The sequence below is a fragment of the Pleurodeles waltl genome, chromosome 2_2 (genome assembly GCF_031143425.1).
Source record: "Pleurodeles waltl isolate 20211129_DDA chromosome 2_2, aPleWal1.hap1.20221129, whole genome shotgun sequence".
NCBI lineage: Eukaryota > Metazoa > Chordata > Amphibia > Caudata > Salamandridae > Pleurodeles > Pleurodeles waltl.
This window is the reverse complement of record NC_090439.1, coordinates 892,912,055-892,936,742: the sequence shown is the minus strand read 5'-3', so window position 1 is coordinate 892,936,742 and position 24,688 is coordinate 892,912,055. Positions and strand designations below refer to the sequence as shown.

Below are 24,688 nucleotides of genomic sequence, written 5' to 3'. Positions count from 1 at the left end.
ACCTTTCGTGCTAATCTTTCATCATGCTCACACTTTCCTCAGTTTCAATCTATCGATAAAGCACATTTAAAATTCCTCTCCTGGAGAACAACGCTTCTCTTGGCCCTTTCATCAGCACAAAGGGCATGCATTTATGCAGAACCCTACCTTTGCCTCACAAAAGACAATGTTGCAACATCCATCCCTTCTTCCTGATCAGAGGCTCATCTATTATATATTATTCTTACGCTTGCGCTAGAAACTTTGAGATGTAGTGACTTGTACAGGGAGTAGGAGAGCTGGCATTTCAACCTCATTGTATGAGTTTTGTGTTACTTTAGATAAGGTGAACAGTAACCTAAGGCTGCTGCTGGCCATGTGGCTTGTAGCGAAACACTGGGGCAAGTGTCAAAACCGAGCCAAAAATAGATTAGCCGAACTGACTTAGTATAGCTATCAATCAAAACATTGTGCAGAATTGCTACGAAGAACCCGTTGCGCAAGAGACATAATATAGGTTCTTTCCTTAGAATAACTGATCACAGATGGAACTGAGGAGAATCTCTAACATACTCTGAATATATTACCTATATATGGGCATAAGTGCATCAAGTGTTTTGGGCAGGAGTGATTGCATTTTCAGTTACTAATAAAAAATGTGAAGTAAAACCGAAAAATACTGAGATCTATGGCCGTTTTAATACTGTTTACTCCTGACAAGAAATTATTCAGGCATGTGAATATATGAAAGATACCATCACGTGAGAACTGGAGTTACAGATAAGTAACTAATGTCTTCTACGCTTGTGCCTCCTGCAAGTATTTGTCCCCCAGTGCATATTTCAAAGGGGATGGGGAGTTGGAATCCATTCTGTAGCCAAAATGTTTTGCACAACATGTTTACTCTGCCCCCTCCTATCAGGTTTTTGGAGTTTCAAACTGGAAGAAAGATAGACCGGAAGGTTCTGAAAGGAAATATTGTGGTAATCTTGATTCTTCTACTCTTGATCTATTCCGTGCTACAACTATATTAGTTAAAAAAAAAAAAAAAAAAAAAAAAAAAAACGAAAATACTGATTAGGCTGGTAACGTTGCTAACTTTGTGGCTGCAGTTCCAAACGAGTGGACTAGAAGGGCACTGGCTCATGAGTTCCTCACCAAAGAAGTGGATTAATCTTTTTTAGAAGGCTTTTTCCTCCACTGCTCTGCAAGTGGTGCCTGCATTTCCACCTATTTGTAAAAGAAAGGGAAACCAGAATTGAGAGTACCAGATACGTCACAAAGTTTTTTTTAATTATTATTATTATTTTTTAATATTAAAAGCTGAACAATCATGAAGCGTTTGCTGTAGCAAGTGGTGTTTGGAATTCTAGGTCACTATCTATGGAATCATGTTTAAAGAATAATTTGCAGCATTTAAGAGACGTTTTGTAGCCCAGTACTAGGAAATCTGCCTAATCTGAACAGATGGATAAAGAATCATACTTGTGACAAAGCAGGTAACTCATACCTAGCCCGTCCAGCCTTATTGAAGAGTAATTAAGTGAGGGGGGAGGGGAGGTGTGTGTTTTTTGGGAATCTCAGAAATGTAAAGTTAATTACTTGCAGCAGAAAATAGTATCAAGACCATTATCCTCCTTCTTAGCACTTGCAAACTGATCGTTTTTTTTCCCCACAGAGTTTTGATAGCAGACGAAACAGCTGGAGTACTGCAACTTAATTGAGTCTTCCTTAGCTGCATACTTTATGCAATGACCATCTGTGCTCAAATAATTTTCCCTTCTCTTAGGCTATTGCTTCACATTGCAACAGAAGATCTCACAGAAGAGGAGGTGAACATGACCATTGGCACCACATTGAAGGGCTGTAGACACCTTTTGGAATGTGCTAAGGAGCTCAGTGTCGACATAATTGGTGTTAAGTATGTAGATTTATAACCTGTTTCTTAGTCCTGATTGTATGCCCGAATGACTAGTTCTAAATCTTCTTTAATGGGGTATTTGCTTTTCACATTTAATCTTTTTTCCAGTAGTAAAATGAAACTTAACTTATGTGAACTGAAATTGTATATTATATCTCCGACGCTTGCTATTTTTTTTTATCCATTCAGTTTTTTTTTTTATTACAATAAATTCTAAGAATTTTCTTGGTGGTCACCCTCTAACCATAGGTGCTCTGAGCATGATTTGGGAGCGACTCCATCAGTTCGGTAGTGCAAGTAGGGGTTTATAGTGTTCCTAAATGAGACTGTATGTGGAGCACTTTATTTGGCACAATGGAAACATGGTAGTACTTATAGTCTGAAATTGTATGGTTCAAAATCTATTTATTGTAGTAATAATGTTTTCTAAATTTTTGTGGCTAATATACCTTTTACTTTGGCGCTATTTTTTTGTTGATTGTGTGTGTGCTGTATGAATGTTTGCGAGCTGCTTCCACATACCTTATTCAACATAGTACGTGTTTTGTAGCGGTAATCTTTTCTGGATTCACATGCTGTGCATTATTCCGCCATCTAATGGTTAGGTCCATGATAGTCTCTTTTCTCTGTACTCAACCCCTCCCCTTTTGTGAAACGAGATGTGTGCCCTGGGAATCTGTCGACGCAGTCACCATCTTCAGATTATTTGTTCTGCTGTTGTGTGTGCAATTCTAAGGGAGTGCTCTAGAGTAGAAGAGGAAAGAATTGCGAGAAGAAAAATCATGTTTGACGGCATCTGTGGCAGGAGATACACATGCTCTCCATAGTCCTGCCATTTATTTTGGGTCTGGAGTGTTTAAAAGTTGTTTTTCTTCAAAGAAGCATTTTCAAATCACAGGATCGAGTGACAACTCCTTGGTGATACTGCACATGGGCATCGTCTCCTTTCTTAGATTTTCTCTCCGGTGTGTCTTTGCTCCGTCTGTGTCTTTGCTCTGTCTAAGACTTGGGTTTGAAATCTTTCATTCCAGCTTCCCTTTAGCAGTGGTATTGTTTTCTTGATTGTGTATTTTTGTTCTCGCGTTATTCTCCACTCGTCCGACCGGGCACGGACTACGCACCCTCTAGGTGACCTCACCTGTTTCAGGCCTACCTCAACATGCGGCACCAAAGAATATACTGAGCTGATGGAACAGATGCTGTTTAGCTTCTGTCCTCTGTGCTGCTCTCAATTCCCCCACACCAAGCAACATCTGGTATGTAACTTGTGCCTCATCCCCAATCACCAGGAGGCTACCTGCAACGCCTGAAATCCTTCTGGTTGAATAAAACCCTTAGGGACCGAAGAGCTCATCGGTGGGAGATGGCGCACAAGACTACAAATGAAACTCCGGACATCTTTGGGGGAGTAGTACGCCCAGGAGGAGCCGGATTATGAGGAGGCCTTCCTCATGCAGGACTCTGATATCAAAAGCCATGAGGTGACGACAGCGCAACCTGTGGATACCTTGGCCCCTCTTGTTCACCGTAAAACTGCTAAAAGGGCCCTGCGAGAACAATGACCGCCAAAAGAACCTGGTCAGCAGGAACCATACGCGTCACATCGGTACGCATGGAAGTGCGTGCCGACGTGTGAACACCGGAGGAAAGGGACGCTGGTAAATGGAGCTGGAAAGGGGAGAAAGACGGCGACTGGAGGGAGAAGGAGAAAAGAGTCTGAGTCAACAGGAGCAAGAAGAGTACAGACTGGAACCTGAGCAGTGAGGAGAGCGTGTCCAGAGACCCGAGGAACGAGGAGAAAGACACAGGAAACCCACAGAGAAGAGACAAAGGAAGCTGGACAAGAGAAGGCAGCCGGTGAACAACCGACGGGAGGAACACTTAGGCCCCCCACATCCCTGGAGGGGCGTGGACGTCACAGGTAGACAGTCGATTTCAGGATTGGGCACAAGGGAAAAGGGAGAAGTGGGAAAATTAGAGGGAGACGGAGAATACACAGTTGGTACTATTCCAGTACCCAAACACTGATACAGATAGGTTTGTGTACGTGAAAAGATGGCACTAGGGTGATCCCTAAGTCCTTGGTCACACATCGGTGACCCACACCCTCTGCTCCCCCCCCCCCCCCTTTCATGGAGCCTATTGTTAGCCTTACATGCCACTAAGAAAAAGAAGCAAATAAAAAAAAATCCGAAAAACAAAATAAAAAATAAGACGCCACGTAACTGAAAAGGGCCTTTTATTTTATTTTCTCCCCATGATCCCGGGAGACGAGGAGCTTGGAGGCTGTTGGTACATTCCTGTATGTAAAGAAATGGCTCCCTGTTGCAGTTACCCCCCACTTTTTGCCTGATACTGATACTGATGCTGACTTGACTGAGAAGTGTGCTGGGACCCTGCTAACCAGGCCCCAGCAACAGTGTTCTTTCACCTAAAATGTACTTTTGATTCCACAATTGGCACACCCTGGCATCCAGGTAAGTCCCTTGTAACTGGTACCCCTGGTACCAAGGGCCCTGATGCCAGGGAAGGTCTCTAAGGGCTGCAGCATATCTTATGCCACCCTGGTGACCCCTCACTCAGCACAGACACACTGCTTGCCAGCTTGTGTGTGCTGATGAGAACAAAACGAGTAAGTCGACATGGCACTCCGCTCAGGGTGCCATGCCAACCTCACACTGCCTATGCAGTATAGATAAGTCACCCCTCTAGTAGGCCTTACAGCCCTAAGGCAGGGTGCACTATACCATAGGTGAGGGCACCAGTGCATGAGCACTATGCCCCTACAGTGTCTAAGCAAAACCTTAGACATTGTAAGTGCAGGGTAGCCATAAGAGTATATGGTCTGGGAGTCTGTCAAAAACGAACTCCACAGCTCCATAATGGCTACACTGAATACTGGGAAGTTTAGTATCAAACTTCTCAGAATAATAAACCCACACTGATGCCAGTGTTGGATTTATAAAAAAATGCACACAGAGAGCATCTTAGAGATGCCCCCTGTATCTTACCCAATTGTTTAGTGCAGGACTGACTGGTCTGTGCCAGCCTGCTGCTGAGAGACGAGTTTCTGACCTCATGCGGTGAGAGCCTTTGTGCCCTCTGAGGACAGAAACAAAGCCTGCTCTGGGTGGAGGTGCTTCACACCTCCCCCCTGCAGGAACTGTAACACCTAGCAGTGAGCTTCAAAGGCTCAAGCTTCGTGTTACAATGCCCCAGGGCACTCCAGCTAGTGGAGATGCCCGCCCCCTGGACCCAGCCCCCACTTTTGGCGGCAAGTCCAGGAGAGATAATGAGAAAAACAAGGAGGAGTCACTGGCCAGTCAGGACAGCCCCGAAGGTGTCCTGAGCTGAGGTGACTCTGACTTTTAGAAATCCTCCATCTTGTAGAAGGAGGATTCCCCCAATAGGGATAGGAATGTGACCCCCTCCCCTTGGGAGGAGGCACAAAGAGGGTGTACCCACCCTCAGGGCTAGTAGCCATTGGCTACTAACCCCCCAGACCTAAACACACCCTTAAATTTAGTATTTAAGGGCTCCCCTGAACCTAAGAATTGAGATTCCTGAAACCTACAAGAAGAAGACTGCTGAGCTGAAAAACCCCTGCAGAGGAAGAACAGAAGACACCAACTGCTTTGGCCCCAGTCCTACCGGCCTGTCTCCTGCCTTCCAAAGAACCCTGCTCCAGTGATGCTTTCCAAGGGACCAGCGACCTCTGAATCCTCTGAGGACTGCCCTGCTTCAAGAAAGACCAGAAACTCCCGAGGACAGCGGCACTGCTCCAAAAGAACTGCAACTTTGTTTCAAGGAGCAGATTTAAAGACCCCTGCAACTCCCCGCAAGAAGCGTGAGACTTGCAACACTGCACCCGGCGACCCCGACTCGACTGGTGGAGAACCAACACCTCAGGGAGGACCCTCCGGCGACTCCGAGACCGTGAGTAACCAAAGTTGTCCCCCCTGAGCCCCCACAGCGACGCCTGCAGAGGGAATCCCGAGGCTCCCCCAGACCGCGACTGCCTGCTCCTCGGATCCCGACGCCTGTAAAAGACTCTGCACCCGCAGCCCCCAGCACCTAAAGGAACGGAACTCCTGTGCAGGAGTGACCCCCAGGAGGCCCTCTCCCTTGCCCAGGTGGTGGCTACCCCAAGGAGCCCCCCCCTTTCCTGCCTGCACCGCTGAAGAGATCCCTTGGTCTCTCATTGAAAACCCGACGCGTGTTTGCACACTGCACCCGGCCGCCCCCGCGCTGCTGAGGGTGTACTTTTTGTGCTGACTTGGGTCCCCCCCCGGTGCCCTACAAAACCCCCCTGGTCTGCCCTCTGAAGACGCGGGTACTTACCTGCTGGCAGACTGGAACCGGGGGCACCCCCTTCTCTCCATTGAAGCCTATGTGTTTTGGGCACCTCTTTGACCTCTGCACCTAACCGGCCCTGAGCTGCTGGTGTGGTAACTTTGGGGTTGCTCTGAACCCCCAACGGTGGGCTACCTTGGACCCAAACTTGAGACTTGTAAGTGATTTACTTACCTGACAAAACTAACAAAAACTTACCTCCCCCAGGAACTGTGAAAATTGCACAAAGTGTCCACTTTTAAAACAGCTATTTGTGTTTTATATGAAAAGTATATATGCTACTGTAATTATTCAAAGTTCCTAAAGTACTTACCTGCAATACCTTTCAAATGAGATATTACATGTAGAATTTGAACCTGTGGTTCTTAAAATAAACTAAGAAAATATATTATTCTATAACAAAACCTATTGGCTGGATTTGTCTCTGAGTGTGTGTTCCTCATTTATTGCCTGTGTGTATGCACAACAAATGCTTAACACTACTCCTTTGATAAGCCTACTGCTCGACCACACTACCACAAAATAGAGCATTAGTATTCTCTTTTTGCCACTATCTTACCTCTAAGGGGAACCCTTGGACTCTGTGCATACTATTCCTTACTTTGAAATAGTGCATACAGAGCCAACTTCCTACACTGTAATTAAAGAAAGAAACAGCACATAAGAAATCAGAAGAAAGAAGAGAGGGAAAACAGACAAACCAATAACACTGACCTACTCCCAGAAGAAGCCAGGATTCTTTTGTTATTTAATTTTTTCTTTTCTCTTGTTCGTTGAGGGCCCCAGTAATAAATGCCACGATTATACCCCAGATACCGGCCTCTGTGTGTTCCTTTGATAGTACCTTTACAGAGGTTGCCGGACCACCACTGCCACCAGGCCAAGACTGGCCCTGAAAAAACTGCTTATGCTGGCCTGCCCTCGGCTTGGCTCTAAAGATAGCCAAGACCACAACACTATCTTCGGCATCGACCGCCAGCTCCTCGGTCCGAGTCTTCTTGATGCGGACTTCAGCACCGAGTACTTAGGCTCTGAGCTACCACCTCTGCCTTGGTGCTGACAAAAGGACACCGACTGAAACTTTCAGTGCTGAAAACATGGGAGCCAACGCTTTCGGAACAGAAAGACTTCAGCTATGCTATGACCTGTTGAACCTATTATGGAGATGATGGACGCTCGACAGTGCCTCCTTAATATCGAGAAGGGTACAGGGTGCATTGTTGCTTGCCTCCTGTTATGTTGAAGGGGAAGTTGTCCTTCTAAGAGGCTTTGGTCACTTCTCCAACTCCAAAGAAGGTCACCAAGGACAAGGCTACCAGCACACCTCACAGACTACTTCCTTTTCCTCCTCCTCCTGATCGACCTTCTCCACTCCCTGCTTCTCCTCCACCTCCCTCACCTCATCATTTACCTGCCTCACCTACTGCAGAAGACCCGACACTTCTGTGCCTCCCTGTTTATACTGGGGAAGATTTGGATGGGACACAGCAAGACCTAGATCCATGGGATACACATGACCCTGATCCCGTGTTCTATACTGACCCAGATTTGTATCCTTCACAGCCCTCCCCACCAGAGGATGGTACATCCTACCAGCAAATAGTAGCTCGGGCAACAGCCTTCCATAATGTTTAGGTGCACAGGGACTCTTCCAGCAGGGCTTCATGTTAGATGCCCTTATATGCACACACAGCGAGATCCTTTTTCTTCTATGCTCCCTTGCATGCTTTGTCTCACAGATGACATTTTTAAAGAACCTTTCCACTCTAGGGTTGTCACCCCTAGAGTAGATAAGAAATATAAGCCTGCTGTCTCTGACCTGCTATACATGAGATCCTAGGTCCCTCCAGACTCCATAGTGGCCACCACTGCATGGAAACTGGCCTATAGTCAGGCCGCAGGGGACTCTCCTCCAGACGAGAGTAAAAAACTGGGTGCCTGTTGGCAAAAGGGTGACTGCACAGGAAGCCATTCATTGGCGTTTCATCAGTTCACAGGCTTTGATAGCCAGATACAACAAGCTCACTGAGATGAAATTGAGGGGCTCCTCCAATTTCTCCCAGATAAACGCAACAAAAGAGGGCAGCAGATTGTCACAGAGGGTCAAACAATCACAAATGGCTCCATCAGCTGTTCCTAAATGCTGCAGACACAGCTGCATTAGCACTAGTGTGTTAATAAGGAGGCATGCGTGGCGTACATGTTCTGGGTTCAAATCAGAGGTCCAGCAAGTGGTGCTTAATATGCCCTTCGAAAAGGAGCACCTTTTCGGCCCTCAAGAGGACTCCACCCTTGAGAAGCTGAAAAAAGATATGGACACTGCAAAAGCCATTTAGTACTCCTCAGAGGGGCACTTTTCATTGCCCCATATCCAGAGGTGGTTAAAAAAAAAACTACAACCCCAGGCTTCTACCTTCCACCCCAGACAGGCTTCAGCCTCATATTTTAGGGGTTTATTCGGGGGTACCTTTAGAGGCAATAACCGAGGCAGAGGAAAGAGCACCACTACATGCAGCTCTAACTCTACAACAAAACAGTGACTACCTATGCCCTCTCCACCCCAACCCTCTCCCCCACTCTCCACACCTGTCTGGGGACGACTTCAGAATTTTCATACAGAATGGATCAACATCACTACGGACAAATGGGTCCTTTTTATTATCCAACATGGTTACTGTCTGGAGCTCATTACTGTAGGAGGCTGGCTCAGTTTATGGTGTACACCGATGGTGTGGCACCCTATACTGAGTCCAGGTAATCCTTAGTGATAGTGAACAGGTTTCCAGGTAGCAAAAGCTGTCTAGGGGTAGCTGAAGCGAGCAGCTAAAGGTATGTAAAGCACTCGCAATACAACGGTTCTCTGAAAATAACTCACTCACAAGAAAGAACCACACAAGTGTTGCAAAAATAAAGGATACTTTATTACAGCACTACTTCTAGATTAGAATTAGTGTATCTCCCTCTGGAGATATCGACATACAATATGTACACAAAATATCCATCAGAAATAGCATAGTATACAGGGAACTATGGGAGGGCCAGGCTATATATTTAAAGTGGAATGGAAAATAGTGATCCCATGGTAAGTGTGGTAGTTAGCTAGGGGTAAATAGAAACACCAGAGGTAGGTGCCCCCAGCTACCAGGTGCAACGTAGTTACCCACCCAGTGGTCCCATAGGCTAACACGGAGAGTAGTGGTTGGAGTTCGTGGAATTCAGGACCCTTCCCATTAGATCCAGAGGAAACCAGCAAACAAGAGTGGAGAGTGCCCCTACCCCAGGATGCCCGAAGACAGAAGTACCTACATCAGGGACCTGGATGCAGAGGGGGAAAGGGACTCCAGTCAGTGGAAGCCTCTGATTGGCCAGTTACTGTCACGACCCGTGGACCAGGCCGGTGAAACCCAGAGATGGATTCTGGACGTGGAGGACCTGCAAAGGAAGGGGACAGAGTCAAGCATCCTTGGGAGGTGCCTAGGTGGCAATACCAACCCTCTGGGAGGTGAAGTTCCTGCAAGTCGGTGGAAAAAGTCGTCTAGCTGCGACGTCCAGGAGCTGCAGAAGATCCCAGGAGTCTCTTATGAACTGTCCCTTGACTGTCACCGGATTGCCTGAGGGTCAGTGAGCAGTCAGATCACCAACAAGCACTGGCAAATGCAAGCAGAAGAAGTGTTTGCAAAGTTTTTGGGACCAGCAAGATCCAGGAGACTCTACCCAGGAGGGCGAGTCAGGGCTGCCCCTCAGCACACAGGAAGGCCAGCAAAGGTTGATGGAGCCCCCACAAGTGACCCACAGGTGATGGAAGCAGGGAGTCACAATGAGGTCTCCGCAGCACAATAAAACAGAAGTCCCATGTCAGAGGAGTTGCAGGACAGGGGCTGATCTTCGGACTGCAGAGTGCTGAAGGCCGGGGCTTCTTGGTGCTTGAAGATCTCCTGGAGGAAGAGTCAATAAGCCTTGGCAAGTGCAACAGTCTTGGTACACAGGGGTTTCAGTCCAGTGGCAGGGGCCCAGTCTCCCAAGTAGGTTCGAAAACCAGCAGGATCCTGAGGAGGCCACAGACTGGCCACCTGTGTTGTAGAGTCGTTGGATGTCCATGGGACAGCATACCACACCAGCCGGTCGATGTTGTCTTCGGGTGCCTGTGGATGCAGGGAAGTGACTCCTTCACTCCAAGAGAGATTCCTTCATGCTTCGAGGTGCAAACAGAGCACTTGTGTTCCTGGAGAATGCACAGCCTTGGATGTTGCAGAATTCTTGGAGGATGCAGAGAAACAATGTTGCAGTGGTTGTCTTCCCACCAGAGGCAAACGTGTTTCTGTTCCAAAGCAGACAAGCAGAGGCCAGAAGCAGAAGCTGTCTTGCAGAGAGTTACTTGGAGAGTCTTTTTCGAATCTGAAGACCCACCCTCGGGAACCCTTAACTAATCCTAAAAGGGGTTTGGTCACTCTCTGAAGTGCCCACCTATCAGTTGGGGTCAGGGACGGCATCTACCTGGCCTAACCAGTCTGATACTCCCAGCTGCCTCTGCCCATCTTGTTTCCAAGATGGCAGAATCAAGTGGACCTGACAGATGTAGGAAAGTACCCTTATTCCCGGCATGGTTACTCCAATTTTCTGCCTGTTGTCATTATGTTTGACTGTCTATTGGGTTCCTGCTAACCAGGACCCCAGTAGTTTTGCTCTCTCCTCTAAATTGTACCTTTCTCTTCCCACAATTGCCATACTGCCCCCCCCGCACCCCACCCCCCCATGTAAGTCCCTACTATATGGTACCTAGGTAGCCAGGGCATTGGAGTTCCAGGGGATCCCTATGGGCTGCAGCAGTTATTCTGCCACCCATAGGGAACCCATGCAAAGGGTTCTGCAGGCCTTCCATTGCAGCCCCTGCGTTTTCACTACAGGTCACTACACCAGGTCACTATAAGTCACCCCTATGGTAGGCCCTCTTGGCTTACAGGGCAGGGTGCAGGTACCTTTGTGTGAGGGCACCCCTGCACTAGCAGAGGTGCCCCCACAAACTCCAGATCCATTTTCCTGGACTTTGTGCGTGCGGGGACACCATTTTATGCGTGTACTGGACACCTTTGTCCAGGTACAACAAAAAGATAACTCCGAACCTGGGCATGTTTGGTATCAAACATGTCGGAATCCTACCCCAATACTATTGTAAGCCTTGGAAGTATGATTCCATGGACTCTGGGGGCTCCTTATAGGACCCCCAGCATTGCTACCACCAGTCTTACAGGATTTTCTGGGCAGCCCAGTTGCTGCCACCCCTCAGACCGTTTTCTGCCCCCCTACTGCTTGATCTGAGCAAGCCCAGGAAGGCAGAGCAAAGGATTTCCTTTGGGAGAGGGAGGTTTTACCCTCTCCCTTTGGAAATCGGTGTGACTGGCTTGGGAGGGGTAGCCTCCCCAAGCCACTGGTTTGCTTTGAAGGGCACATTTGGTGCCCTCCATGCACAAACCAGTCCACACCGGTTCAGGGACCCCCAGTCCCTACTCTGGCATGAAACTGGACAATTGAAAGGGAAGCAACCACTCCACTGTCCCTCACCACCCCAGGGGTGATGCCCAGAGCTCCTCCAGAGAGTCCCTGGGTTCTGCCATCTCGTTTCCAAGGTTGCAGGGAACTTTGGGAGCATCTCAGTGGCCAGGCAGGTGACATCAGAGCCCCCTCCCTATAGGTGCTTACCTGGTTAGGTGACCAATCCCTCTTTCAGGTCTATTTAGGGTCTCTCTTGGGTGGGTCCTTACTTTGGGCTTACAAGATTCCAGGAGGATTCCTTTGCAACCTCTGCTTCGACTTCTGGCCTCAGGGACTGCGACTGGAACCTCCAGGACCAGACAAGCTGCTTCCAAGAAGAAAGGTCCCTGGGTTCTGCCATCTTGATTCCAGGGTTGGCAAGGAACTCAGGGAGCATCCCAGTGGCCAGGCAGGTGATGTCAGAGCACCCTTCTGATTGGTGCTTAACTGGTTAGGTGACCAATCACCCTTTCAGGGCTATTTAGGGTCTCTCTCTTGGGTGGGTTCTCAGATTCGGCCTGAAAGATTCCAACGGGACTCCTCTGCAACCTTTACTACAACTTCTGGCCTCCGGAACTGCGACAGGAGCCACCAGGACATGACAAGCTGCTTCCAAGAAGAAACTACTGTTCAGCAACATTGATTCCAGGGCTCCTGCCAGCTTTGCATCATTAACCTCACTGTGCATCCTCAGAAGAGTGCAACTCTTCATCCTGCACACGAAGAAGGAATATCCCTTGGAGTGAAGGAGTCACTCCCCTGCAACCGCAGGCACCTACAACAAGCAGCGACTGGCTGCGAGGATCCCCCTGTCCTGCATCACGGATGGTAGTCCGGAGTAGTCCTCTTAGTCCTCTCTGCCAGCTGTCCAACTTTGGTGGAGATAAGCCTTTGCCTTCCCACGCAGGACAGTACCCTCGTGCAAGACTTGTTCCAAGGGAACTTCATGCGACGTGTAGCCCCAGCTCCCAGCACTCCATCCGTCAAAGCACAGCCTCATGCGTCGTTCTCCTGCGGCATGGGATCCTATCTTGTAGTGCTGCGTCGGCTCCTTCTGCAACTCCTGGGTCCTTGTCCTGCGGTACTCATGTGGGTGCTTCCTCTGCTCTTGTGGACTCTTTGACTTTGAGGGTTCCCTGTGACCCCACCCCTTCTGGGTTGAGTCCTCCTGGGCCTTGCTGAAGCACTTCTTTTTCACTAACTGCGAGTTTGCCTTTGCCAAGGCTTGTTGGTAGAATTCTGGCACCGACACCCGTCTGCAATCTTCCTTGCAGCGTGGGACATGATCTCCATCCATCAGAAACTCTACTCCGGCTCCAGAGCTGCAGTGCTAACCTGTTATTAATCACCAGCGACCAAATCCTGCATCAACAGCTGGGTGGGTAGTAGCTCCTACTCCTCCTGGACTCCACAGTGACTCTTGGACTTGGTCCCCTCTCACCACAGGTCTTCTTTCTTCAGGAATCCACTGCTGGTTTTCTTGCAGTCTTCTCTGGGTGTCTTCTTTTTTTTCTTTTCCTTCCTTTGGGTAGTATGGGGAAAATCCAATGTTTTACTCCTGCATGCCTGGTCGCTGAGGGGTACTGTTATTTACCTCTGTGGTTTTCTAGTACTTCCAGCTCCCTTCTACACATTTTAGATACCTAGGTGGGGGTACCTTGTTCGTATTCCATTTTTTTAGTATATGGGTTGTGCTCCCCCTATGGTCACTATTGGTTATTATTGTTTGCTCTGTTTTCCAACCTTTTCTATGCCTATTTCTGGTTACGTGTGTGTGTGTGTGTGTGCCTTTATTTTTGTACAACAGTGTTTTTCTTTCATGTGTGTAAGTGCTGTGTGACTACCGTGGTATTGCATGAGCTTTGCATGTCTCCTAAATAAGCCTTGGCTGCTCATCCACAGGTGCGTCTAGAGAGCCCGGCTTCTAGACACTGCCTACACTTCACTAAGAAGGGAGATACCTTGACCTGGTGTAAGCACTGTAGGTACCCAGCACACACCAGGCCACCTTCCTACAGTAGAGCTCTGTGCACCCTACGGGAGGAGCTGGACAAGAGGGATGGTCACTCCCCTGTCCTTAGGGTAGTTTCGCGCCCAGACCAGGAACCAGGTGTTCCTGAACTGGTGCAAACCGGATTATGCAAGAAGGGCACCAAATATGCCCTTAAAACCAGTCTGGTGGCGCTCAGAGGCCACCCAACCTCAGCCCTTAGTTCCTAATACATAGGTGAAGGTGGTCACTTCTCTCCCCTGCAGGAAGTTGTTTGTACTGCCTCTCCAGCCTGAGTCGGGCTCAACAGCAGGAAGGCCAAACAGTGTCAGGTCAGCAGCAGCGTGGGTTGGCAGCTAGACCCCATAAGGCAGCACAGACAGAACTGGGGAACCTCTGAGGAACCCCCAGAGTACATGGTATCATGCAACTAACTCTGGAATCTGTGTAGTTGCATGATTCCAACATGTTTGATAGCAAACATGCCTAGGTTTGGAGAAGCCGTTATGTAGTTGGACCACTCGGGTTGACCAGTGTCCACTTTTACCTTAAGATGGCTTCCCTGCGCTTAGAGTCCAGGAATTGCCCTGGGGTCTGTAGGGGCACCCTGCTCATGCAGGTGTGCCCTGACTCTTAGGGACAAGTCTCCTGTCCTTGGGCTGAAAGGCTTACCAGAGAGGTGATTTATAGTGTGTAATTGCAGTGACCAGGTTTGGTGGTGAAAGGGTGCATGCACCCTTTGACACAAGCTGCAATGGCAGGCCTGCAGACACAGTTTTCATGGGCTCTCATTGGTGGCATACTATGCTGCTGCCTGTGGGAGACCCCTGGTGTACCAATGCCCTGGGTACCTAAGTACTATATAATAGGGACATACATGGGTGAACCTGTATGCCAGTTGTGGGTGTAAAATGTTTACCAGCAACTACATTTTGAGGCGAGAGCACAGACACTGGGGCCCTGGTTAGCAGAATCCCAGTGCACTACAGTCCAACATAACTGACAACATGCAAAATACATTTTGGGGGGGGGGGCAGGTGGTGTACTACAAATAGAACCCAGCTTCCTAAAATTCACTCCTCTAAACATTTCCCCTCGCTTTCACTGGCTATCCCTCGAACACCTCACCCTTCTCAAACAAGAGGTACATTCCCTTCTCCTCAAAGGGGCCATCAAGCCTGTTCCATTACAACACCAGGGAAAAGGAGAATACTCCCTATACTTTCTCATCCCTGAAAAGGATGGCTCTTTCCGGCCTATTTTGGACCTCAGCCCCTTAAACCACTACGTTCTCTCAGAACACTTACATACGGTCATTTTTCAGGACATTATCCCACTTCTACAACAGGACAACTTTGACGGCTCTAGATCTAAAGGACGCCTTTTTTCATATCCCCATCCATCCTGCACATCGCAAATACCTAAGATTCGTGATTGCAGGCAAACATTACCAGTTCAAGACCCTTCCTTTTGGAGTCACCACTGCTCCCATGGTCTTCACAAAGTGCTTAGCAGTAGTGGCTGCACACAGAAGACCAAACATACACGTGTTCTCATACTTAGACGACTGGCTTATCAAAGCCAGCACACTACCACAGTGCCAATATCACATTCAGATGACAGTGGACGTGCTCCGCACACAGGGATTTACAATCAATTTGATCCCATCCCATCTCCAACCTCTTCAGGTACAGCCCTATCTAGGGACTATTGTCAATGCAGAGCTGGGGCTAGCATACCCCCAGTCTCGCTCAGTTTCACAGTTTTCAGTGTTTTCTCCCCCAGTTTCAGGAGAATCATACATACACAGTCAGGACTATCATGCGCCTGTTGGGGATGATTTCCTCCTGCCTTGCCATTGTTCCCCATGCCGGACTCCTATGTGTCCCCACAGCAGTGTCTGTCTCGTTAGTGGTCTCATTCACAGGGTCACCTGGAAGATCTAGTGTTAGACCACCATGCTCACTGCTCTCTGCAATGGTGGAACACCACCAACCTGTTGATGGATCAGCCTTTTCTGGACCCCAGTCATCACTGACTGGTTGGGGCGCTCACCTTCGAGACCTCACAGTAGAAGGCCTCTGGGATCTCAGTCACCAGTCCTTACATATCAATTATCTCGTGATTCAGGCAGTATTTCTAGCCCTGAAAGCATTTCATCATCCGCTCTCTCAAAAGGTTGTCTTTGTCCGCACGGTCAATATGACAGCCATGTATAATCCACAGAAAAATGGAGGACACAGTCGACCCAATTGTCACAACTCTCTGACAATATGAAGTGGACTCTCCACAACCACATTCACCTGGTAGTAGAGAATGTCCCAGGAACAGACAATGACTTTGCAGACCAGTGCTCTGCAGAATGCAGCAACAAGTCCACGAATGGTAACTGCACCCCCAAGTCCTTTAAAAATACTTCCTAAAATGGGGACCTCCTCAGATAGACCTTTTTGCCACAGCAGAAAATAGAAAATGCCCAAACTTTGCTTCCAGGTACCCACACCCTCTATCCAAGGGCAGTGCTCTGTGTATGAATTGGTCAGGAATATTTACTTACTTGCCCACTTCCATTCTGGTTCTATTTCTGGTTCAGAGGATCGGACAAATCTCACCATGATCCTTTTAGCTCCCACTTGGGCACGTCAGCCATGGCTCACCACACTTCTGGACCTCTCAGTAGTTCCTCATGAGAAGCTCCCCAATAGGCTGGACCTTCTCACTCAAAATCCAGGTCAGATCAGACATCCAGACCCCATGTGTCTCAACCTTGCATTGTGGCTCCCAAGTCATAGAGTTTGGTTACTTAAGATTGCCTGCGGAATGTATGGACGGTCTCAGGGAAGCTCGTAGACCCACAACTAGAGCATGTTATGCTGCAAAATGCAAACATTTTGTATGGTACTGCCAAACCAAACTTATTAATCCCATTAAAGCTACTGTCCAAGACATTGTTTATTTCTTCCACTTAGAGAAAGTAAATTTAGCTTACACTTCCATTTGCTTACATCTCTCTTCTATGGCTGCATATTTACAGAATAGACAACATACTTCCTTATTCAGAACCCCAGTCATCAATGCTTTCATTGAGCGTCCTTAAAAGGGTTATTCCACCAAGAGTGCCTCCTGCACCATTCTGGAACCTTTATATTGTGCTTATCAGTCATTAGCCAGCCTTTTGAACCACTTCATTCATGTCCTCTTCAGTATCTTTATTGGAAAGTGGCATCATTTGTCGCTATCTATCAATCAGATGTGTTGGTGAGCTCCAGGCCCTAACCTTGGAAGAACCTTTGTTCCAAATTTATATACTGGGAGGTCCTTCACACAAGCCCAAAGTAGCTTCCTAAAGTGATTTCCCAATTCCATATTAACTAATCCATTGAACTACCAGTCTTGTTTCAGCAACCTGACTCAATTGCAGAAAGAGTCTGCACGATTTGGATGTTAAATGTGCATGATGTTTTACATTGATAGAACCAAAGACTTTGGGGGAAACTAAACCGCTCTTTGTAGCTTTTTCACTACCTCACAAATGCAACCCAATATCCAACAAGCATTTGCAATGCAGTGGGTCTCGCATTTGCTTGAGTTAGAGCTATTAACGTTATAAACTACCAACCGGACTTTTCTTGCCACATAACTTTAAAATCAAAAGTAATACAGTTTCACATAAGTGAGCCGATTCACAGCACCATGGCTGCCATGAGCATCAGCGATAAGGAGACACAAAAGAAAAGAGAAGTTCGCTCACAGTTAAACGTATTGGCAAAAGTGCAATTAGCCATGTAACGGGCGATAGCCAAGGCGGTAAGAAAACCTCCCCAAGGAGGGACAAACTTAAACCATTTACCAATGTCTTCAAAGGATTTTTGAAGGGCAAGCCCACGAACGAGTGATAGTGATGGGCATGAGGTGGGCGTTGTTAAATGCCCAGGTACGTACCAACACGTCGGAAAAGCAGCGCATGCGCGCTGTTATGCGCAACCTAAAATTAGCATAGTTGGATGGATAGTAAAGTGTATACAAACTAAAGCAAAGCGATAGCTACTTTTCACTCAGAGCGCGCTCTACTAACAAAAAAGAAGCCACTATGGCTTTCCTAGGAGACATACCTATAGCTGACATATGTAAGCCGGCTACATGGCCTATATCGCATACATTTAAGAAACATTATTACAGTGCTACAAACACTTTTCCAGTGAACTGCAACTCCCGCAGGCTAGCTGCCGCTTCTATGGAGCACCTGCTTTACAGTCTATGCAGGATATGTGTATCTACAGCCATATATGCCATTGAATGGAAAATATTACCCAGTTAGCATCGGTTTGTGGCATGTAGTGCTCTAGATTCACATTTACCCTTCTTCCCTGGACACCTGTGGCTGTTTCAGTTACTTTGTACTTGTAAATAGTTGTACATATGTAGTTACATTTGCATGGACATCTTTCTCTATACTTCCTCTACACTCCTTTTCTCACCCGCTTGGGGAAAACAATCTAACAAAGGAGTCCATGCCGATGCGCACTCTGACCAAGAAGGAGTCACTCGATCCAGTGACTCAAGTGCTTCTTCGAAGAAAAACAGCTTGCAGCCCTTCTGACCCAACACTGAATGGCAGGAGTATACAGAGCATGTTAGTCTAGAGCATTTCACGCCACAAACAGATGCTTACTGGGTAAGTAAACATTTTCCTTTTTCCATTATCACCATTGAGGGAACAAGATTGGCGACAACTGATAGGACACTGAAAAAACAGAAAATGCCAAACAACACGGAGCAACGTGGTGACAAGTCTGATTGGTCAAAAAACGAGTAAGGGGTATGAAGCTCTTACCCTTTAGAATCTACCTCAAGTGCCACCTCAAGTATGCACAGAAGGACACTTACAAGATCTGTAACCTCTGCCTCCCTAAGTACCACAGCGTGGGGGAATGCATGACGTCTGTAGAGTTCCTGCCCAAAAACATCTGGACTAGGCAGAAGCCGAGATGGGCACACTACGCAATGGCATTATTGCAGAAAAAACAGGCGTTCTTAAAAGACTTCGGCCTGTCGAGCGATTAGGATGGTATCTTGGAGATGGAGGGGGCCCAAGGAGAAGAACGATAACTTAAGTGGATTTTTCAAGGGCCAGACAGGCAGGAGCCACACGACAGCTTCACAGGAGGAACACGGACAAAAGGTACCCCCTCGGAGCCCAGACAGTCGGGCACTGTTGCCATCAGTGTGCAGAGTGAAGCTCAAAGAGCCACTCGGGCCCAAAAGAAGTGTTACCAGTGATGTCAAACCCTCGAAACCTGCTTCTACCTCCAGAGAGGATCCAAGGCATGGAATGAAGATGGCACAATGCCAGCTTGACGCCATTGGCAAGACTGGGTCTACATTGGCACTAAAAAGCCACTCTGCATCGATACAAAGTTGTGGAAACACCAAGACACGCAATCTCACCGTCCAAGTTCCTCGGCATCAAAACAAAGAAATTAGTATGCCCTTGATGACTTGAGTTGCTTGAGGTGGAGTGAAAAAGGAAGTTATTTGAGGCCCTAATTGAGTGTGTGGCAGGACATTTATGCAGACTCAGCAGATGAAGGGGTGGAGTCTTATCCATCAATACCATCACCACCAAATTACATCACTGCATATAATGCAATAAAAAGAGCTGCAGGCAATTAGGTCTCAGATTTCTCCTCTTCCAGTAGTACTTCATGTTTTCTCCATGAGACATTACTTCTGAATGAAAGAGAAACCTATTTCTCCCAGGGCTTCAAAGCATGCTAGACCAGGACCGGAAAGGATTTAAGGAATCAGCTGCAGATAAGAGAATAACCCCAATGTTTGGTAAGTATAATTTCTCATCAAAGGACCCACCTTGCATCAGGGGGGACTACGCCAATAGACCCCATTATTGTAACAACAACACAAAGAAGAGAACATTCATACTTCTACTGGAATGCCTCCGGGCAAGGAAAGCAAGAGAGTAAAGTTGGGGCGGAAAATGTAAAGATCAGCAGCAATGCAGTGTCGCATAGCCTTAGGAAGAGAAGCTATGCAACTGTGTAGTCTTACGCAGCCTTACCATCCAGCAGATTGAGTCCACCACCTCCCCACAATGGCAGCAGCACAAGGAACTCTTCTACACAGTCAACAGTAGGAGGAAGAATCCAAGGTTTCTTGAAGGAATGGGAGAGAATCCCCTTTAGCAAATGGATACTAAATATCCTAAAACACAGCTTTTGCATAGTTAGCCGCCTCCAACACCACTAAAGACAAAGAGGATAAAGGTAGATGACTGCAATAGGAAATAGAAGATTTTTTAAGCCAAAGAAGCTATAGAATGAGTACCCCAGAATCAAAGACTCAAAAGGGTGTACCAAAACCAGAAAATACTTTAATAACAGTACTGGACCCAAGGTCACTAAATGAGTTCATAAAGACGCACACATTCAAGATGACTGCACTACAAGAGGTAATTTCCCTGATAAGGAAAGGGGACTTGTAGGAAGCTGGCCTGGTGTGTGGTGGATACTTACTGTACGTACACCTTTATACCAGGTCTCCCCTCTTGGTGAAGTGTAGGCAGTGTCCAGGAGCCAGGCTCTCTAGAAGTGGCTGTGGATGAGCAGCCAAGGCTTATCTAGGAGACATGCAAAGCTCATGCAATACCACTGTAGTCACACAGCACTTACACACATGAAAGAAAACACTCAGTTGTACAAAAATAGAGGTATTTTATTTTTGGCACAAATCACCACAAAATACTTGACGGGTGACCCACCCTTGGGAGGTAAATAATACACTAATCATATACGCTAGCAATCAGAAATAGGCATAGAAAAGGTTTGAAACAGTGATAACCAATAGTGACCCTAGGGGGAGCACAAACCATATACTACAAAAATGGAATGCAAATAAGGTACCCCCACCTAGGTAAGTAAAATGTGTAGAGGGGAGCTGGGAGTACTAGAGGACCACTGGATTTTCCCCCAAACCACCAAAAAGGAGGAAAGGAAGACTGATTCCTGAAGGAAGAAGACCTGTGGAGAGAGGGGACTAAGTCCAAGAGTCACAGTGGAGTCCGGAGGAGTAGGAGATAGTACCCACCCAGCTGTGGATGCTGGAGTTAGTTGACTGTTCTGAAGAAGAGGACCATACTGCAACCCAGGAGCTGGAGAAAAGTTCCAGATGGATGCAGATGTCCCATGCCGGAAGGAAGATTGCAGACTTGTGTTGGTGCAGGATTTCCACCAACAAGCCTTTGCAAAGCTTAACTCACGGTTAGTGGAAAAGTGCTGCCGGGGACCAGCGAGGCCAAGAAGGATACAACCCAGGAGGGGGAGTCTAGGGACCCACAGAGTCCAGAGGAGCAGAGGCAGCACCCACAGGAGTCCCATAGGATGGGGACACAGGAGTCGCAGAAGTAGCCGACGCAGCATTACAGAAGTGGATTCCATGCCGCAGGAGAACACTGGAGACTGTGCTTTTCAGGATGGAGTGCTGGGGGCTGGAGTTACACGTCGCCTGAAGATCCCTTGGAGGAGATGCGGACAAGCCTTGGCAGCTGCAAGAGATGTGGTGTACGGGGGGTACTGTCCTACATGGGAAGGCAAAGGCTTACCTCCACCCAAGTTGGACAGCTGGCAGAGAGGACCAAGAGGACTACTCAGGACCACCACCTGTGATGCAGGATCCACACAGCGCAGCAGGAGAGGGGATCCACACAGCTTATTGTCGCTTGTTTAGGCGCCTGCGTTTGCAGGGAAGTGACTTTCACTCCAAGGTAGATTCCTCCTTCTTGTGCAGGCTGAAGAGTTGCAGTCTTCTGAGGATTCACGGCGAGGAAATTGATCAGCCCTGTCATAGTAGGGCTTAAGACAGTTCACATGAAGCACCCTGAAGGGGCATCAGGGAGTGCCAAGGTCCACCAAGTAGGTGAGCTCACCCTTTTTCTCCACTATAGTGTGGGGACCGCTCCATTTATCTTGGAGTGCCCTGGGAGCCGTAGGCTTCAGGACCCACACTTTCTGTCCTGGCCGGTACAGCTTGGACACCTTCTGATGATTCCACTGCTTCTGCAGTTCTTGGCTGGCCTGAAGGTTTTTAGTGGCCTTTTTCATGTACTCGGCCATCCTGGATCTGAAACCAAGTACATAATCCACATTATCTTGTTTAGGGGGGCTTAAGAGGCTGCTCCTATCCTTCTCTTTCAAGTGCAAGTGGACGCTTAATAGGCTGTCCAAACAGAAGTTCAAAGGGGCTGTAGCCCACTCCCTTCTGAGGAACCTCCCTGTAGGCGAGCAAGAGGCATGACAATAGGGCATCCCAACTCCTCCTGAGTTTTTGAGACTCCCATGATCATGCCTTTTGAGTTTTGTTAAATCTCAACCAAACCATTGGTTTGGGGGTGGTAAGGGGTGGTGAACTTGTAACACCACATTCCTTTCACATGGCTTTATGGTATGCAGATATTAAATTTGTACCTCTTTTGGAAAGCCCACCCTAGAGAAGATTCCCAGGAGGGCCTTGGCCACTGCAGTTGTTGTAGTGGTCCTTAGATTTATACTGGTGGTGTTGTTGGACCATGCCACCAGGTATCCAGAGGCTATACCTCTGTTTCCAGAGGCAGTGGGCGGGTCTAGGGGGGCAACAGTATCCACCCCAGCCCTTTCAAAGGGAAACCCAACAACTGGTAGTGGAATTAGGAGGGGCTTTGGGGCGCCACCTGTTTTTTTCACTGGCTTGACTGGTGACACAGGAGCGACAAAGCTCCTTTTGTATCTTCAGACATATGGGGCCAGTGAAAGTGTGAAACAAGCCTGTCCCAAGTCTTGCTTTATCCCAAGTGACTTGCCAGGGGTATGTCATGTGCAAGTTTCAACAAACTCTACACTGCAGAGGTACTACCAACCTCCTGGTAGCACCAGGTTTGGGTTCCCTTGCTTCTGAGTATAGGAGGTTGTCCTCTCAATACACCTTGACTCCTAAGGTTTAGAGAAGCCATCATGTAGCTGGGGCACTCCTATTGACCAGTGTCCAGTAAATGCATTTAAAGTGACTTCCCTGTACACGTACTATGTCTGAGTATCGACAGACATAGCAGGGACCTATCTGCTCATGCAGATATGCCCTCACATGTAATATGATGCAGCCTGCCTTAGGGCAGTAGGGCCTGCTAGAGGGGTGACTTTAAATGTATTGCATGCATTTAGGGGACATGGCACACGTGCGCCATGTCTCGTTTACAACTTTGAAAGCACCTTGTCATGCAGCCTGCAATGGCAGTCTGCATAAGGTTGGTGCTGGGTACCTCAGAGTGGCAGAAGTTCTGCTACAGCTCAGAGTGTCCCTCTTCAATACCCATGCCCTAGGTACCAGGGCATTCACTGGGGACTTAAAGGGGGCTGAAGGGCCTGGTCCCTTAGGGATCAAGCCACCAGGTGTCTTGTTTTAGGGAAGAAGCACTGGGGACCTCGTTAGCAGGAACCCAGTGCACTTCAGTCGAAGTTGCATCTAAAACCCATGCAAAACGGGTGTGTTTTGATGGGGTGGAGGTGGTTACTGCAACCAGAACCCAGCCCCCTACATCTTCCAAAGGGTAACATTGCAGCTTCAGAAAACCTCAAGTGTTTGGATTTCAAACCTATGATAATTTCTATTTCAAAATGTACTTACCTGATTGTATTAATTCTGGTGCCTAAACATATATAAATATATATATTTTTTTATTTTTTTTATAAGTTGGTGTGGATCTCCTTATTGAGTTGTGTGTCTCATTTATTGACTGTGTATCTGTGGTAAATGTCAAACACTCCTCTCTGAGCCTAAGGCTGCTCGACCACACTACCCCTAGGGAGAACACCTTGGGATTGCTAGGGCAAACCCTGTCCACTGCTAGTGAAACTACTGGACTCTTTGCACCGTATACCTCACTTAGGTGTACCATATAAAGAGCCAGCTTCCAAAGGGTTTACTTTCCTTTGCGTTATATTTTTCACCTTTGCAACCTGATCTCTGGCCACATATGATTGATTGTGGAAGCCATTACATTATGGTCTTTGAAGGTAACCCTTTTGCAGCTTCCTTGATTTCTATCTCTTGCCTCAGTCATTCAAAAAAATATATAAGAATCACAGTTCAGCTGACTGTTATGTGCAGAAGAAATATTTTCTGCATCAGTGTGCTGGATCTGAAAGTTATGCGCAGAAGACTGAAAACATTCCTGCCATAAGAATGATTGTTTGGTGTTGGTCAAAATAGAACAGCCTCGATGGTTTACCTTAACAGTGGCATGATCACCCATAGCCAAAATCAGACTCTTGGTGGCAGCAGCAAATTGCTGCACGCTTTGAAGTGATTGTTTAGAGATTGCCATGAGTGGGGGTAGCATCCAGACCATCTTTTGTATATAATGAAGGTCAAAGCTTGATCTGTGTGCAGCCAAAGACTGCTGGAAATGCAGTTTCCCTATAAGGAGGCACTAGTAAGCCTTGATTTTTATTAGCGAGCACCAAGTGCTCCGTCCATTCTGTAATCTCTCTTTGGGCTTGAAACCACGCCCATGACACGTCAGGCACATACATTGGTTCGTGGGCTTGCCTTTTAAAATCTGCTTGCTTTAATTTGTGAAAGGCATGCATACGTCATGCCTTTTCTGGTGTTTAGCCCACCTACACAGCACGGGTAAAGTACCAAAAACATACGCAGCTCGATATTTTCATCCTGGAGTCAGGACTACTTTATCTGTTTATTTTCCACGCAGAGCGATCGCGCTTCATTTTACATAGCGCAATTGCGCTGCATTTTTTTGCTTTACAACGCTAATAGCTCTAACTCGAACAAATGCGAGACCCCTTGCATTGAAAATGCTTGTTATTTTTTGGGAGGGGGTGAAGGGGGGGCTCTGTGCGTGCTGTTAAAAA

The 24,688-nt window shown here is 47.5% G+C and overlaps 1 protein-coding gene across 2 annotated transcripts in view; it reads left to right on the top strand.

Annotated features, from left to right (window-relative positions):
- The window catches only part of AZIN1 (antizyme inhibitor 1), a 483,491-nt gene that overhangs the window by 163,144 nt on the left and 295,659 nt on the right, over positions 1–24,688 (top strand). For both annotated transcript variants that reach the window (XM_069220587.1, XM_069220589.1), the window contains exon 6: positions 1,769–1,900. In XM_069220587.1, coding sequence (XP_069076688.1) covers positions 1,769–1,900 — 132 coding nt within the window. The remainder of the gene's footprint in view (positions 1–1,768; positions 1,901–24,688) is intronic.